The sequence below is a fragment of the Tarenaya hassleriana genome, unplaced genomic scaffold, assembly GCF_000463585.1.
Source record: "Tarenaya hassleriana unplaced genomic scaffold, ASM46358v1 Cleome9, whole genome shotgun sequence".
Taxonomy (NCBI): Eukaryota; Viridiplantae; Streptophyta; class Magnoliopsida; order Brassicales; family Cleomaceae; genus Tarenaya; species Tarenaya hassleriana.
In genome coordinates this window covers 2,854,309-2,871,121 of record NW_010971389.1, presented here as the reverse complement: position 1 = coordinate 2,871,121, position 16,813 = coordinate 2,854,309, and the positions used below count along the sequence as shown (strand labels likewise).

General features: G+C 39.0%; 5 protein-coding genes across 5 annotated transcripts in view; 2 read left to right on the top strand and 3 right to left on the bottom strand.

Moving 5' to 3' along the window:
• The first annotated feature begins 35 nt into the window (after positions 1-35).
• Positions 36-4,585, top strand: LOC104804059. The gene is made up of 5 exons (XM_010528211.2): positions 36-132; positions 972-2,589; positions 2,676-2,946; positions 3,039-3,264; positions 3,846-4,585. Exons 3-5 carry the CDS (start codon positions 2,725-2,727, stop codon positions 4,268-4,270), a joined length of 873 nt encoding a protein of 290 aa, XP_010526513.1. The 5' UTR covers positions 36-132; positions 972-2,589; positions 2,676-2,724; the 3' UTR covers positions 4,271-4,585.
• Positions 4,586-5,413: 828 nt separating this feature from the next.
• Positions 5,414-5,926, bottom strand: LOC104804058 (protein RALF-like 4). The gene has a single exon (XM_010528210.1). The coding sequence runs from the start codon at positions 5,892-5,894 to the stop codon at positions 5,586-5,588; it is 309 nt and encodes a 102-aa protein (XP_010526512.1). The 5' UTR covers positions 5,895-5,926; the 3' UTR covers positions 5,414-5,585.
• A 709-nt stretch (positions 5,927-6,635) lies between these two features.
• Positions 6,636-11,165, top strand: LOC104804057 (transmembrane E3 ubiquitin-protein ligase 1). The gene is made up of 14 exons (XM_010528209.2): positions 6,636-7,340; positions 8,030-8,102; positions 8,283-8,410; positions 8,509-8,624; positions 8,721-8,781; positions 8,884-8,950; positions 9,033-9,110; positions 9,214-9,371; positions 9,471-9,530; positions 9,619-9,712; positions 9,826-9,993; positions 10,123-10,451; positions 10,553-10,669; positions 10,756-11,165. Exons 1-14 carry the CDS (start codon positions 7,176-7,178, stop codon positions 10,855-10,857), a joined length of 1,716 nt encoding a protein of 571 aa, XP_010526511.1. The 5' UTR covers positions 6,636-7,175; the 3' UTR covers positions 10,858-11,165.
• Positions 11,166-11,326: 161 nt separating this feature from the next.
• Positions 11,327-13,599, bottom strand: LOC104804056 (ADP,ATP carrier protein 3, mitochondrial-like). The gene is made up of 4 exons (XM_010528208.2): positions 13,502-13,599; positions 12,600-13,104; positions 11,996-12,361; positions 11,327-11,781 (listed from the first exon to the last, which is right to left on the bottom strand). The coding sequence occupies exons 2-4, from the start codon at positions 13,074-13,076 to the stop codon at positions 11,497-11,499; spliced, it is 1,128 nt and encodes a 375-aa protein (XP_010526510.1). The 5' UTR covers positions 13,077-13,104; positions 13,502-13,599; the 3' UTR covers positions 11,327-11,496.
• Positions 13,600-13,696: 97 nt separating this feature from the next.
• LOC104804055 (mitotic checkpoint serine/threonine-protein kinase BUB1) overlaps positions 13,697-16,813 on the bottom strand; it is a 3,755-nt gene continuing 638 nt past the window's right edge. Inside the window, exons 3-14 of the mRNA XM_010528206.2 lie at positions 16,388-16,545; positions 16,183-16,273; positions 15,915-16,034; positions 15,742-15,829; positions 15,490-15,593; positions 15,323-15,394; positions 15,140-15,229; positions 14,897-15,054; positions 14,647-14,701; positions 14,431-14,565; positions 14,234-14,355; positions 13,697-14,093 (exon numbers count right to left, since the gene is read on the bottom strand). Of these exons, the coding sequence (XP_010526508.1) occupies positions 13,904-14,093; positions 14,234-14,355; positions 14,431-14,565; positions 14,647-14,701; positions 14,897-15,054; positions 15,140-15,229; positions 15,323-15,394; positions 15,490-15,593; positions 15,742-15,829; positions 15,915-16,034; positions 16,183-16,273; positions 16,388-16,545 (1,383 nt within the window). The 3' untranslated portion in view covers positions 13,697-13,903. The remainder of the gene's footprint in view (positions 14,094-14,233; positions 14,356-14,430; positions 14,566-14,646; positions 14,702-14,896; positions 15,055-15,139; positions 15,230-15,322; positions 15,395-15,489; positions 15,594-15,741; positions 15,830-15,914; positions 16,035-16,182; positions 16,274-16,387; positions 16,546-16,813) is intronic.

Genomic DNA, 16,813 nt, shown 5'->3' with positions numbered 1-16,813 from the left:
TATATATATATATATATATTCTCTTCGTACAAATGAAAATATATATGTGTTCTCCATGACCCTTTCTTTTGCGTCTTGGGATTCATGAATGTCAAATTTCAAAACCGCTGGTCTTTTCAATTCAATAAAAAGGTTGGTTGCTCTTGAAACCTAGAATACATTATTATAGCCCATACTCGAAAATTATGTTCTCCTTCGAATCGGATTAAGCACCAAACCTATATATATAAGTATACTATTAGAAATATATACGAATCTTTGATAAATATATTTCTCTAACATATATATATATATACATATATATAGCGATATCGGGCAATGGTTTTTGGAACACGTCTGTTTTCCTTACACCACTTTTGTATAAAGAACATGGGAAAAAGATTAAAAAAAAAAGATGAACTTTAAAGTAATAAAAGGTAATGTTAAATATTGGGAATAATTCTTTATGATTTTAAAATAGAAAAGGGATAATGAATATGTCTGCGTGATTATGAAAGATCACCTATAAAATCAAAACACGAAGTTTTCTAAATGTAAAATGGACAAATCAACGTCTTCGAATATGCACTGGTTTGTCCATTAATATATAGAAAAAAGTACAGGCAGACGTATATTATAAATAATTGACAGAAGATTATTGTAACTTATCCATTATACGTACGATTACACGCAAATATCAATATGTAAAGTATCTATGAGGTATTTAAATAAATGTTGGGCCATATATGTATTTTCTTCTGAATCTTTCAGTTGTGACTGATTTATCTATGTGATTTGTATACTATTACTCAGGATCGATGGATTTTAACAAAAAAAAAATCGATGGATTTACCTCGATATAAAAAAATATGTGAAAACAGAACAAAATTTATTTATAAAAAAAAAAGGAAAAGGGAAAACAACGTCTGAGGCTAAGCCCATTGATTCGAGTAAGAAACCCCCATCTGACATTTTTTTTTGTCCAACATCAGAGCAAAAAAAAAACAGAAGAGACTTGGTTTCAGTTCAGATCTGTCCGATGCAGCACGTGATTCGGTTCAAATGTCACGTGCCAGTTCGGTAAGCGAGAACCCAAACCTTTGATCCAGAATATTCGGTGGTGCTTGTTTATTATCCTGTGTGAGAATATTTTCCAAAAACATTCTGGATATTCTACTTGCGAACTCATTTCACTAAAGTACGTAAAAAAATATTACTGTATTTTATATTTATTAAAAAATAAAACTGCAGCATTCCCACATTGCCTTACGTAAATAATAATTCATGCATAGCTAAGATTTGGATAACTTTCGCCTTTTAGATTTCTATGAGAACCAATATGCAAAAGGGCGAATATATATACTATATACTATATATATATATATATGCAAAAGGGTTTTGTGATTTGATATTTTTAAAATCCATTCTTGTGAATTTGTATTGATGTGTTGTACATTTAAGAACTTTATTATCTGTTTCAAATGTTCGCTTGAATCAATGAGAAAGCGGTTTCTAGTACACATATTCAATTATTGGAGTCCAAAAATCCATTTTAGAAACGGGAAAAAAAATTAAAATGGTGGATTGGAATATACATATATATATATCAACGAGATGATAACTCCAATCGGTTGAAGAACACGAGGGTCCCACATTTGGGGGGTCGGATAAGACATCGAGACCAAAACAAAGAAACCACGTGTTCGTCTAATCTTCCACGCGGCGGCCTTTTCATGCGTCGGATTTCCGGCACGTGGGGCCCACGCGCTCTCTAAATAATTCTCTAATCACCTTAATTTATTACAATGAGAGATTTATTTAATCCATTTAATATCGGTCAAGAATGTATAGAAGAAAAAAAAATATTCATTTTTTTGAGGTTCATCCAACCATGTCAAACCATTAAATCTGAATAAGCTTTGCTTGGTAAATATTCTAAACATACTTATATCTTACGAAGTATATTCACAACTCAATATCTTTTTTTTAAAAAAAGGCTTTGTATTTATTGAATACATTTTTCAAACGAAACGGAAGATCTATATATATAGTTCTGTCTCGAACAAAGATTTATTGCTCTTTACAAAAAAGGTAGAAACAAATACGGTATCAACAAAAATATTGAATTCGTATTCGATCGTTTTCCTCTAAATGAACATGTTTTGCAACATTTAAAGAGAGAGATATATTCGATTTTCATTTTCCGGAAAAAGTCGTATAATTAATTTAGAGAGACAAGTTTTGATTATATATACTGCTACCTAATTTTGATCCATTGCATCAGGTAACAGGTAAAAGGCATACGATACTAATTACCATCCGTATCTAGACCTAATCACCTTACAGGTTCTGGATATTTAAACATGATTAATATAAATCTGATTACAAATAACCTTATGTTGTTGGTCGCAAATAGTAATTGAAAAAAAAAGAATAATTCGAGTATATCCGAAAGGGAGATGCAGAGGTCTCGTGATTAGTCATGCTGACATGGAAACAAGCTGTCCTGCCCATCATTCATCCAAAGATCCTACTCATTTACCAATCATAATCAGCCACGTCATCACTCCGCTTGTTCGCGGCGCCCTGCATCTGTTCTCCCCATCACACGTAGGTCCCACCTCATCCCCTCCGATTATATATACCCTCCCCTTTTATCCCTTTTTTCCCTCACACCAAAAAAAAATATTCATTAGGGAAAAAAATAGTTTTCCTCTTTCTACTACATTTTCCTGAGATAGGAGGATGGATCGGCAGAATTCCGATGACATCATGAGATTTCTCGACGGAATGGCGAGCTCCGACGATGTCCTCTTCGGATTTCTAGACGACGGTAACAATTCGCCGGATAATTACCGGGATTCCGGCAACCCTGGCGGCGGCGACGACGACGACGACGAAGATGACGACGGCTGCACTTCTGAAGAGAGCAAGGCTTTCTGGCAGGAACAAGAGCAGCTTCTCCAGGTATTGATCACCACATCAAAATTCTCGCAGAGATTTTCAAATTTTTTAATTGTAATTCGCGATCGTTGATTTGGACGAATTAATTCGTGCAGGCGACGATGTACAGGACAAACGCCGTCGAAACGAAAATCAGACACGCGACGAAAGAGGCGTTGAACGAAGTAAACTCCTCCGGTCAGAAATGTTTGTGCCGGAGACCGGTGGCCGGAGGCTGTCGGATTTGCTTACGCCGGGAAGTTGCTGTCCATCTACGAAATGCCGGCTACGATTGCGTCGCCTGTAAATCTAAATGGAGAAGTTCTCACGATATCCCCGCAGGTACATATCCAATATCAACTCGATGTTTTTTTTTTGTACTTGTGCCTAGCTAAGCCCATTTGCAAGATTCCATCGGAGAACAAAAAAAAATCTAACCAAAGAGGAAAAAAAATCGCGTGATGGGAACAAGTTGATTGATATTGTCAACACGATGGATCTAGTGTTCCATAAATTATCACATTTAGGATTTCGAAAAAAAAAATGTGATTTTCCGTGGATTTTTCCCATTTTCTTCTACGACCGGGTCAGCTGAATGAAATATCTTTTTTGATTTTTTTTTTCTAACATATAAGCAGCATTTATGACCACAACCTACTAAAGATTTCGTCCTTGTTTTTTTTTTGGTTGACACATATATTTTTGTACTTGTCAAAAACATCTTTGTCATGCCCAACGAGTTAAATCAAGGACTTTGTCAGCATGTACAATACCTAATTTTTGTTTAAAGGAAGTGGCTGTCACTCCCTGAGCCGAAAATCCGATGAAATAGTAAAAAGATGGATGAATGATTTACAGCTAATTTATACACTTAATTATGAATCAAGGGGCTAATAAAGTATTCGTGATTGACAAAATCTCAGGTGAGCATGAATACCTTGAGATAGTAGATCAAACGACGGGTTCGAGAAAAGGGGAGATCAGGGTGGTGATAGAGCTGTCGTTCAGGGCGGAGTTCGAGATGGCCAGAGCCTGCGATGAATACAAACGACTCATCAGCCGTTTGCCGGAAGTATACGTCGGCAAGGCGGAGAGACTCCGATCTCTGGTCAAGATTCTGTGCTCCGCCGCCAAAACATGCATGAGACAGAAGAAGATGCACATAGGCCCTTGGAGGAAACAAAGGTACATGCAGGCCAAGTGGTTGGGCGCTTCCGATACACGCGCCGTCGTGCCGGATACCTCGCCGGAGCCGGCATCGGATGATCGGATGCCGGCCAAGCCTAACAGGGTTTCCATGCTCAATCTTGGTTTGGTAGCCGGTCCGACCGCCGTAGCGGTTGTGTAGTTTGATTACAATATAGTAAAAATCGGAGTTAATTCATCAAATTAATTAGGAGAGTGAAAACGTGGGCGAGGGCCATATGTAATGAGGTGAAGATTGGGGGTTTGATGTGTCGCCGGAAATTGTAATTAGAGGCGGACTGTAGCTTCTGCCGACGCCGTCTCCGGGGGAGTACTTTAGTGTTGCGTTGTGCGATCATCATCGTCAATGGATGCGGATAAAGAGTTTGTATAAGATTGAGGTGGTTTGAATATGATAGTAATGGTGTAACCGAAGGTGGCCATTTCGAATTTTTTTCAGATAGATTCGATTCGGTTATATTTAAATTTGGTTATCTCGATTTTAGATTTAAAATCGGTTATTTTGATTTTGGAAAAAACTAGAACTATTCAATTTTTATAAAGAATTTTGTTCAATTCAATCTATATGTATTGGATCCGATTTCGATTTTTAATAGTAAAATATATCAAATTTTAAAATAAATTTGAAGTTTTCGATTGTTTTTTATTTGGTAGTTTTTTCGGTTTTAGAAAATAATAATAACCCGATTGTTATAATAAAGTTGGTTCGGTTCGAATCACTTTAATTAGTCGGTTATTTATCAAATTTTCGAAGAAGATTTTTATTTATTTCGTCTAAAAAACACAGATGGGATTTTTCCAAATTGTATAATCCTTGTGGAGGTATGAGAATAATAAACCATTTTGCACTATTGGATTCCGGTTCATGTGAGATTCTGAAACACACACGTTACCAGTTTTTCTGAATTTTGGTTACAAAGTGTACAATCCTCTCTTACAAAATTGTACGCGTGAGTTCGTCGAGGCAGCGCCTTGCCACACGGATCGAGATCTCCAGATTTGGTCAAAACCACGAAATTATCTCGATTTTGTTAGTGTGATTCTTGATCTCTTAAAGGATTTAGAAATTGTTTGGTCAAAGGTTTCTTGATACCCACGGGCTCTCTGCTTGATGGATGATTTCTTTAATCTTCAGCAAATAAATTACAGAAACAACATCAAAACCACCATGTGATTTGAGTTATACTCTATTTTTCCAAACTTTAAATTTGAACTCGAGACAGGACCGGTTGAACTAACCAAGTTTGAGTTTTTATTAATGGTATCCAAATCGTGGATGGGTGTTTATCCCAAAAACAAAAAATCATGGCCGGTGCTACTATTCATCCCTCCAAAACAAATTTATTAGCCTCTCTCTCTCTCTCTATATATATATATTCACATCAGACATAAAAAATGCAATGAACCGAATGCATGAGGAGAAGATATTTCTCGACCCAAAAAAAAACACGTTAATATCAATTGGTGAAACGGTAACAATGTGTAATAACACTACAACCTCGGTGGTAGGGGTTAACCGGCCCGCCCGGTCCGCAGTTGTAGTAGGATCTGCCGCGTCGGTTGCACGGTATGTTGTTCCTCTTCAACGCGTCGTAGCTTATATATCTTGTCCCTTTCAGAATCCTGCGACTCATTTCCGTCGCTTCTTCTTTGACGCAGTCTCCGCTCAATGCACTGCACCTTACCTTCTCGGCCACGTCAGATGCCGGCGTTAAAGCCGCCGGGATTATAACGGCCATGAACAGGAGGGTGATATGGTTCGTCATCGAAAAGTGAAAAAACGATCGATTAATTAGGGTTTGTGCATATATATATATATATATACACGGACTTAATTGATTAGATGTTGAATAGTTCTATAATGGGTTTTATGGTATATCACTCTCACTTGCCCGGTTCTTCCTCCGCCACATTTTCTTTCGTGTTGGACTCGATTATTTATTTTCCGATTTTTTTTTGTGCGGGTAAATTATTAAAAATTGTAGAATTGTTTTTAATGGGCTTCTCAAAAAATTCTAAATAGTCTTTCAAATGGGCTTCAGATTATACGCATACGGCCCAACTTTAGGGATGTATACCAATTCGCTAATTTGATTATCTTTAAACCATGAACTATCTTGGCATGATTGATTGCCTTATAATAGTATTATGTAACTATTTAGAAATTTCATAAATGCCGTTATATAATTAACTGAATTTAAATCTTACAAATATCAATTATATAAAGTCTCATGAAAACTACACGAAAAAAAATATAAAACGAAAGATTAAAATGTTTTCAATAAATAAATCGGGTATAAACAAAATAATGGGTGCAGATATGCGGTGAAAATTTCACACTAACATACTTTCTAATCACCTAAAATTAACGAGAAAATTGAAATCAAAATAGAATGTGCGAGTGCATCACGAAATGCATGTTCTTTAGTAAATTAAATTCAGGAATCTATTTATGCTTAAAGGAAATTTAAGGCGTAATCTCTGGATACGGCACCTCTCTTCTTGCGAGGTCGTCTTCATCAGTTAAGCCGGAAAGTAAAACTATTTGCAGCGTTGTCCGCTGACCTTAGGTTTACCCAATAAAGAATTTTTTTTTTTATTTTAAAAAAAGACGCTGGAAGTTCCAACAACAAGGAATCGACATCGATAGAGAAGCTCCAACCACCAGATGATTCATTACCAGTTCTAAGCTACGAAGAATCCGGTTCCTAGAAATTGACACGCGCATGTTGAAGCACGTCTGTGTAGCTGCATATCTGCAATAATCCAGTTCCTGTCTGGTATATACCACCAATCTTCAGTTGGTTACGAACAATTTCCTTACTCTTATCCCAAAACCTAGTTTGTTGGGCTCTCACTTTCTCTTCAGCTAATCCTCTCGCTCGATCTTCGTTGGTTCCCCTTGTTTGACTTCACTTTAAGCAACCTCTTCTCCAATCCTCCTGTCTATGTCCTAATGGGTTGTTTTCTTCGGGGATCGTGGGTTTGTTATCCGAACCGTGTTCTTGAGAGAAGGGGCGAATCGATTCTGACCCAGTAGAAAAAAAATGGGTACTTGGAGTTGTGATCTGAGAAAGCAGCAAAATTTGAGGGTTTGGGGATTAGGGTTTGTGCTGCGGGTTCTTTTCGGTTTATCAATTTGGTTTGCTGTTTCGCAACCGGCAGCCGGGCTGAGACCCATAAGGGAGAGAGCTCGATCATGGGGTGACGAGGTTTGTGTTGTATTTGACTGCTTTAAATTGCCTTCGTTGTTTTGATGTTAATTTGATGTTATCCGGCTTCAAATTCAGGTTTTAGGTTGTAGTTTGGAAATTAGAAATTAATAGTTGATTAATTTGTTGTCCAACCTGTTCATCAACTCGTTCCTGCTAACCAATTTCCCGTGTTCGATGGCTAATATGGTTGTGCTGGGTTAACTTAAGCTAAATTCAAGATCATCCATGCTTTGAAGATAATGTGAAGGATATTAAACTGATTAGGATGAAAGACCCCTCAGCATCGACTGTGATGTATGAAACCCAGGATTAGATTACTTTAAGTGCTGGAGATGTCATGTTTGGGGATTTGGCTTGATTGAGTTCACCGGGTAATCTCTAAGCTTTGTTTAGCTGATGAAACTTCTGAGATGTGTACTTACGAATTATCGACTTTTCTCTGAGGTTTAGATGGGCAAACACATCAGGGTGGTGACACCTTGATGTATTCTTGATGTAGAGACCGACCAATCGTCGCAGACGGAGAACCTGCGCTAGCAGGGTGGCGGATCTTAGATGGGATTGTGCAGATTTTAGTCTGTAGTCCGTGTTAGTTTCTGCTGAATGTGTAGAGTGTGGGTAGAGAACAATATGTTCTGAGTAATTTAGAAGTGTTTGAGTAACGGATATTGTTTGTGATCTTGCAGTGGCTTTTTGGTAGAAAAGAAGAAAGTGAAGTGGGACCGTTTTCCGCTTGGAATATTACGGGAACATATAGAGGTTTGTAATGTGTACAACGTTGATTTCCTATTTCAAAGTTCTTTACTCCTGTCCATGATGTTTTACCCTAAGCTCGTAATGTTGTAGTTTTGAACCCCTTTTAACATACGGTGGGTATGTATATAACCACTCTGTGTTGTAGATGTAGAGTAATTAATAACTAGAGAATGGGTATTACAGGGACTTGGAATTTTCTAGATTCTGCAAATAGCTCTTCGAGATTTCCAGATTTCAGAAAAGCAAATGGCAACTCTGTCATTGAGTTAGTCACAACTCCAACTAAGATAACCGGTGTGCATTATGTGCGGGTAAATATTTCAGCTTCTACATTATCCATCATTGGATCGGACTTGATCTTGTAGCTTATAACATATGTCTTGCTTTTATCGGTGTTAATGGGGAACAGGGCGTAGTTGTTTTCCATGATGTTTTTGACAATGAACACAATGTGGGTGGTGCCCAAATAAAAGTGGAAGGTGTATATATATGGCCCTTTAAACAACTCCGTCTCGTGGCTAACAGGTACTAGCTGACTCTTTTATTCTCTGATTTAATCCCATTTTCAAAATCCATGGTCAAGTTTTGACTACATGGTCTGTACCATACTTGACATTATAGCGGAAAGGAGAGTGATTCCGGACAAGAAGATGATTACCTCCTCTCTAACCCCTATCATTTGGTAATTCTCGGCACTCGTGTGTATTTCCACTTTTATCGTTTTATTTGACCATAGAAATAGTTCCGTTAGCTTACTGGTGTCTACATTTCTGCTGTTGCATAGCTTGGGATTTTCTCCTCTCAGGTATTTCAAGAATCTCCAAAAGACAGAATACTGAAAAAGAAAATTTGTGAGTAGGATCCGAATAAGTTTTCGTTTACAGTTTTTTCGGGTATAAATCTGACATCAATTTCTTTTTGTGGGGGGTATAGCACCTATTTATGAGATGGAGAAGCATTGTAATATTGAAATAGCTGCCCAGATATCACGTGCGGCTCCTAATGAAAATGGTATTGCCTCTAACCTAGACATCGATTCATTATTGACTGAACTTTGCCTTAGTTACTAGCAACTTAATTCATACTGTTTGAAAAATTTTATTTGTTCTCATAGATGCAGACCGGGATTATTATCATATCGAAGGATTGATGGAAAGTCCTGCAGTTGACGATGACGGAGATTGTTTCTCGCCCTTGCTGCTAAATGCAACCTCTGTAAACATTGAAGTCTACTATAACAAAGCCGTGAATTATACGTTGATGGTCACTTTTGTATCCTTTGCCCGAAATGCTGTTTTACCATTTCTTACCAGAAGACATTGGGTATGTGCTTGTTTTTTGTGGGATCCTTAACTCCGTTTTTGCACTCAGGTCTCTTTCCTTCAGGTTCTTCTGTTAATCCGACAAATGGAACACAGTAATACACAATCTGTAAGATTCTTACTTTTACGTTAATCGGATCTTCAGTCGTTATAGCGTCTCTTTGGAGTGATATCAACGTTTTTGGAAAATATATAAGGGTGCTGCCAAGGTGTCAATCGTAATGATTGGGCAACAGGCGATAATGGATGCTTATCTATGCCTTCTACATCTCACAGCCGGTATATTAGTCGGTACGTAGACGAATATGCAACATCAAATTGCATTTCTTTTACTGTTTAACTTTCATCGTTCGATATGATGTTCTTTCTGAAAACCGAAAGCTAAAATTGCTTTTATCATGCAGAATCACTGTTCAACGCATTTGCAACAGCAGCATTCTTCAAATTTGTAGTCTTTTCGATTTTTGAGATGAGATATCTTCTGGCCATATGGAAAGCTAGTCGGCCTTCAAACAGTGGTGATGGCTGGGGAACAATGAGACGCGAGCTATCGTTTCTGTACAGCCGTTTCTGTAAGCACCGATTTCTTCGGCGTTTGATCCTATTTTTACTGTTGAGGAAAGAACTTTCTGCTCTTTGGAGAAGGTAAAAATAAAAAGAACAGTATTTGGATTGGGAATAATTGTAATTTTTTTTGACAGATGGGATTCTGCTTGGAGGCATTCTGATAATGTACGAGTTCCACAGCTACATGCGGCCGATTCTTCTTCTCATGTATTCCTTCTGGATACCGCAGATAGTGGCAAACGTCATCCGTGATTCGAGAAAGCCTCTGCACCCTTACTACATTGTTGGAATGACGTTTACACGTTTAGCCATCCCTCTTTACGTTTTCGGATGCCCAAAAAACTTCATGCGTGTCGAGCCGAGCAATTTCTGGTGTGTTTGCCTATGCCTCTTCATGTGGTTTCAAGCCTCGGTCCTTCTCCTTCAGCACTATTTTGGGTCCCGGTGTTTCGTTCCTCGCCAGGTAAAACTGCTTTTCGGGGCCCTCTCCTTAACCCCGAGAAAAAAAATCTGAAATTTCCTCCCGGTTTGGCGGCCTGTTTATCGGGGATAATCTCATTGCAGATGTTGCCGGAGAAATACAGCTACTACAGAAGATTGGATAAGGATGTAAACCGTACGAGCGACTGTGTGATATGCATGACAGCCATTGAGCTCACTCACCGTTCCAGCGACTGCATGGTACAAACAACTCCTCGTTTCGACCCAGTTCTGTTCTGTTCTTTCTGTGGTTATAAAAGATTGATTGGTGTTGGCGGGGAACGCAGGTGACACCGTGCGAGCATTTCTTCCACACGGGGTGTTTACAGAGATGGATGGACATAAAGATGGAGTGCCCGACTTGTAGGCGGCCGCTTCCCCCCGCTTAGATTCTTCTCCTAACGTGGTAGCGACTCCCCGCCGGTAAATACACTCTAAAAATCATCATCATGAATTTCGAGCCAAAAATATATTTTCCTTGTATGGAAGAAAAAGGTACAGGGGTGGCGGTGTTGGTTATATATACGTCTGAGAAGAAATTTGTCGGCACTGAATGAGGAAACTGGTGTAAGATAACCCTCAAAGCTCTTGTAAATTTTGCTTCTTTTTTTATTTATTTAAATCTCTCCATTCGAATTTCATGGTAATGAGAAAAATGTTTTTAAAAAAATAAATTAATGGGTTTTTTTTCTGTTTATTTTTTTGTATTCATTTGGTTTGACTTTTAGTTATAAAAATATGATAATAATTAGTTTTTATATTGGATTCAATTATGGTTACTAGTTATTGGGTCTGAATCGATTCAAGTATATTCACCAACTTTCGAGTCTACGAAATCCTCTGATATTATCAATATCTATGATCAGCTGCATAATGTTGTACAAGTGCATATTCCCATTCAAACCACACCAATATATTTTTTTAATTTCCTGATTTTTTACAATCTTTTTTAAAAAAAATTATAATTAAATCATCATTATCATCATAGTACCATAAAAACCACAGGAGCAAGGCAGACCGTTGAAAGATTAGCCATATTTCTGGCCGAAGAGATAGAGCTGAAGCCTGTCGTAGCCGGCGAGAACTCCGGCGCTGGCGACGCCTCGGAGGATGTTGGCTCCACCTCCCTTGAACAGAGACCTCGTCCCTTCCTTCTTTATGATGTGAGAAAACACGTGGATGGAGCTCGTGTACTTGTCCGCTTCTCCCGACCTCATCATCATTCTCCTCCTCACCGTGTCCATCGGGTACGACGCCATCCCCGCTCCGACTGTGATGCCCCACCCCAGCACGAAACTGGCCATGAAGCTATCCTGTTCATGATATAACCACAAGCGTAAGCAAGCCTGAATTTTTAAATCTGAACGGAACCGATTTGATAATAAAAGGCGAACTCGATTCGAAATAGAATCAAACCGAATTCAATATAAAAATAAAATACTTATCGTTTTTTTTTAATTACTCGAACCCAAATATATAATCGAACCAAAACACGAAATAACCGGGTAAAAAGAGTTTCTTCGGTACCTGGAGATGACCAATGAGAACGACGGGCTTAAGGGAATCGTACAATCCAAAGTAGAGTCCACGGTACACGACAATTCCAACACACGAGATGCTGAAACCACGGTACAACCCGCCAATTCCGTCAGAGGCTATGGTCTTCTTGTACACATCGATCAAGCCTTTGAACTGCCTCTCCCCACCTCCCTTCTTGGCATCGTTTGCCAAACGGGTTCGAGCATAATCCAAAGAGTACACGAAAAGGAGGGATGTCGCCCCAGCTGCACCACCAGACGCCAAGTTCCCTCCGAACCACTTCCAATATCCGTCTCTGTCCTTCTTGAAGTTGAACAGCCTCTTGAAGTAATCTTTGAACGCAAAGTTCAAAGCCTGCAATCGAAATCTTTGTTCTATGACTCAGCACATGAAACGGAAGCATTTAGCATTTTGAGTAAAAAATTTCAACATCTTCCCTTTCTTGTGCCAATATATGTTCAGCAGCACATGAAAGGATAAAACTTCTGTTTCTTTTGAACATTGGGGTTCTTCTAACATGATCATTGGGGGGTTTTGGCTGAAAATAATAGTATCCAACATCTCGTTTGATTATGATAAAGAAGAAACTAACCTGGGTCGGGAAGTATCTGATAACATTTGCGGTGTTGCCTCTCCAAAGAGACAGCACACCTTCTCCCTTGATCGTTCGGGCAAAACAGTCACCAATTCCCTTGTATGGTTCAGACAGACGCCCGGCCTTTATCATTTCGTCTTGGTTTTGGATCAGCAACTTCACACGCTCTATCGGAGCAGCTGCTGTCTTTGACACAGCCGCAGAGACTCCTCCCATTAGGAAATCGACCAAGAAAGTAGAACCGCCTTTCTCTGCAGGAGCTTGAACAAATACCGGCGATGAAACTTTTGGCACAAGGGAAGAATCAGTTCCCTCCTGGCGTGTTGGCTGCAATAGACTCTGCAAACCTCCATTGACATGAGCACCTGAGACACTGTAATTACAAGTGTATACCCTCGCAGAAAGTCTAGAGATCAGTAAGGATTTTCCATGAAGCTTCTGAAACACCGATGGATGTCTTGATCCGTCCATCATTTTCGAAAACTATAAAGAAAACAGTGACCTGCAAACCAAAAAAGTGAAGCCATAATCAAAGGGCACACGACAAAATCTTTGCTTCCTATCTGGAATGGAAGAATTGAAACACCAGCCATTTTCCTCTAAACTAACAGTTCGAACACACTATCATCGGCCATAAAACCACCACAAACAGGAAGCCAGATTATTCAATGCTCCACAACACAGATCCAAGTAGCATCATCAAAATTACAATTTCAATCAATCAACCAGAATGCTTCCAAACCAAACTAAAACGAGCCATAATCCCTGAAGATGTACTCACTAAATTCCTAATCACAAGTTCAAGACCGAATTCGAAAGAAACAGAAAAACATAGTGGTACAAAACTTAGAGTAGCATCAAGAATCAGAAGGAAACCCATAGGAGAACAAAAACCTTACCTAACAGGTGGAAGGGAGAGCGTTGACTCTGGAGAGAGGACTCTGTCTGACAGAGACAAAGAGTGTTAGATATGGCAAAATGATCATTATGGCTGTATACAAGGATTGGAGGTAAGTAAAAGACTCGAGAATATTCCATGTTGCAATTTTACAGATGACTTACCCGTTCAAAACATCAACCATAAAATAAAGGTATAGATGATAATAGAAAATTATTAATTTTGTTCCCACTCCTCACATAGACCCAAGCTAGCACGGTTTCAGCCTTGGCTAAACAAAGAAAAAGAGATACAAATTTGAAAAACAAGACAGCAGTTTCTACAACTTTGTTCAGACAAAGATGCCCAACTCAGAATTTACATAGAAATTCAGTAAAAGGACAGTGGAGGGAAGGAGACATATTTACGAAGAACACAAGGAGACACGTTGCTTGGCTAGTAACTCCTTTAGTTTCTTCAGGAGCTTGGGGTCAGAGCAAATGTAGCCTTCGAACGATTTTCTAAGGCTCCTCAACATCTCTGTGTCATCTTCACTCGTCTCGCTGTTTAGCAGCTTTGTGAATAGCTCTTTCCACATTTCCACCTTCCAATATCTGCACGTTGGTTCCAAATGAGCCTCGTTATTCATATCATACCAACAAAAGCATTATTCATTTCGGAGGATTATAATTTATAACCAAGGCTCGCCAAGAAGAATAGGATCGAATAATTTCATTGTTCAAGAGATAAGCACCTTCGAAATGTTGCACTTGGCAGATTAACGTGGCCTCCTTTTGGCGATGGCCTCTTTTCAACCTCCATGTACTTGTTGTGAAGCATCATGTGGACTATGACACAGAGTCCATAGGTGTCCACCTGAAGCACACACGTCCAAATTGTCTCAGAACTGGGACAGTCTTATCAAACAAAGAGCTTTAGTTTATCTCTTGCCTGAAACTTCCAGGGCTTGTTCTCCTTCATCTCCACACAACGAAAACCAGAGGTTCTGCAATCTCCTGTGAATTCCGTGGTGCTTGGAAAAAGTTTCAAGTCTATGCCTCTACCCCAGTCGACAAGGCAAAGACCCTGAAGGGAAAAAACACTATTTACTGTGACTGTCCTCATAGACATGAAATGAACCAGGACAACTGGTTAGCGAAGATTTACCTGATCACTCCAAGGACCGCTTCTTTCACAGAAACCTTCTTCTGTAAGGTTGTCTCTGCAATTAAATAATTAATTGGTCGTTCAGTCTTTCACTACCTGATCAATCCAATTACAGGAAGTCGCTTTACAGTGACTTTTGGGGGAATTCAATAAAAGATTAGCCCTGATTTTGCTATAGTCTCAATTTTAATAGCAAAAATCCTAACAGCGACATTGTCCTGCAGAAATTTCTTGAACGCAAGAAACTTACGAAGAATATCTGACTAGAAGATTGTCCGGCTTAAAATCACCATGAATGATGCCAACACTGTGCAAAGTCTCCAGCATGTAGAGCATCTCTACAGTGTAATACATGCACAACACTTCTTCCATGGACTTGCCAACAACGACATATGAGTTTATGACATCCTGGACTCACAAAACCATGAGGACAATAAGCCAGAGATATTTTTGCATCGTATTTCTGTCTGTTCCATTCATGAGAGGAACCCACCTGGAGTGTCCCATGGGAAAGATAATCGCAGATAAGTATGCTGTAGTCTGAATAGAGATGCATTCTCCGAGCCAATCCAAAACTTGGCCTCTAACAGAATAGTAAATCTTTTGTGATTAATTATTTATTCCAAAAAGAAAGAAAAAAACTTGTAATCGGTAAAATAAGTGGAAAAGGGCATACTCGCTTCTCTGGAATCCTGCGGTCAAGTTGACGATACATGTGGAATTCCCAAGGGAAAGGTGGTTCTTGTATCTGACATGCATGAATATATGTCGGAACAATACGCGAGCTGTCTATCAATTGCTCCATTTGGCATTATATGGAACTAAAAAGAACCAAGGACCTACCTTTAAAGCCACGACTTCATCGGGATTGGAGTTGACGTATGCTTTGAACACTAGAGCAAATGCACCTTGACCAGCACAGCCCTTGATCTGGTACTTCCTTCCACCTTGCAAATACACAAGGACATGAATCCAAATCACTTTGTGTCCATCATTTACACGACAGAATAAGGTCTCAGTTATAACAGATCTTATAAGGGTAGGTAATGCACTAGTTAATTTGCATGACATGATAGATAGCCGTAAAAGGATTACCTATCTCAATAATCTTATTTCTTGATGAATTCTGCAAAGATGCAAGGTTTGCTTTTCCCGGGAAAGCTTTGTTGCTTGCATAGTACCCCTGAAGCAAACATAGAGAAGCCTACCTTATCAAGTTCCTCAGCGTTGAATTAAGGAAAAAGACTATAATTTCCGAATTGTCTTACTGTATATTTTACTAGCTGAGGATTTATCTTATGTATCAAAGCTTTCACCGTGGAGGCTGACCAGGGATTAACAAACCGGGTTTCAAGCTCATTAGCCTCGTTGTTGTTGTCATCATCGATCTTCCGGAAAGAAGAGGTAAGCAGAAAAATAAGATGTCGACGTGATCCAAGGAACAAAGAAAGAAACATAAAGAAAAACTGTCTCTAGCCGAACTCATGAAACAGTACAAATCTAAGCATTAGCGTGTAACCAAGCTCGACCAACAACCTTTTGAAGGGAAGGTGCATTTGCCCTCTTTGATAATCTTTTAATAAACAAAGAATAAGCTTCTTTCACCCTGTCAAGCGGCTCAGCTTTCCTATATTTCTCCAACGTATCAAAAATCATTACCGATTGGTACAAAAGTGAACCATCTGATAAGCTAGAAGAACAAGAAAGAAAATTGAAAACAGCAAGAGGAAGAATAAGAGACCTTGAAAAGCCAGTCTGGTAGACTGATTGCGCCCTTTGCCATAATCCTTTAACTTCAAGAAAGAGTGCATACCATTCATAGAGCGAAGAATGCCCTATGCAAATTTTGTTTTCTTCAATTTCACCGTAAACCCTTTCAAAATCTTCGTTACCCTCAAGCTAATCAACAAAAGAGAGAGAAAAACAACACCTAGATCAGGAATTGTGAACCCCAAAAAAATCTTATCAGCATCAAATTGTCCAAAAATTAATGCATCCCAAATCCCAATTCACCAAATCAACAAAACCAGGACGAATGGACAACGGATACACCACAGACATATCCCAGTCGTCCGCAAAACTAGAATAAACCATGAAAACTGGAAGCCCAAGTGAATTAAAGTGTATCTAAGCTAAAAAAAAACTTGGCGGGGGGGGGGGGGGAGGA

Coding starts and splice junctions, on each gene's coding strand:
- LOC104804059 (XM_010528211.2), top strand. CDS start 2,725: ATGGATCGGCAGAATTCCGATGACATCATGAGATTTCTCGACGGAATG. Junction 2,947..3,038: donor AACAAGAGCAGCTTCTCCAG/GTATTGATCACC, acceptor TAATTCGTGCAG/GCGACGATGTACAGGACAAA. Junction 3,265..3,845: donor TTCTCACGATATCCCCGCAG/GTACATATCCAA, acceptor ACAAAATCTCAG/GTGAGCATGAATACCTTGAG.
- LOC104804058 (XM_010528210.1), bottom strand. CDS start 5,894: ATGACGAACCATATCACCCTCCTGTTCATGGCCGTTATAATCCCGGCG.
- LOC104804057 (XM_010528209.2), top strand. CDS start 7,176: ATGGGTACTTGGAGTTGTGATCTGAGAAAGCAGCAAAATTTGAGGGTT. Junction 9,111..9,213: donor TGCGGCTCCTAATGAAAATG/GTATTGCCTCTA, acceptor TTGTTCTCATAG/ATGCAGACCGGGATTATTAT. Junction 9,531..9,618: donor AACACAGTAATACACAATCT/GTAAGATTCTTA, acceptor AAAATATATAAG/GGTGCTGCCAAGGTGTCAAT.
- LOC104804056 (XM_010528208.2), bottom strand. CDS start 13,076: ATGATGGACGGATCAAGACATCCATCGGTGTTTCAGAAGCTTCATGGA. Junction 12,362..12,599: donor TCAGATACTTCCCGACCCAG/GTTAGTTTCTTC, acceptor TTTCGATTGCAG/GCTTTGAACTTTGCGTTCAA. Junction 11,782..11,995: donor TTCTCATTGGTCATCTCCAG/GTACCGAAGAAA, acceptor TATCATGAACAG/GATAGCTTCATGGCCAGTTT.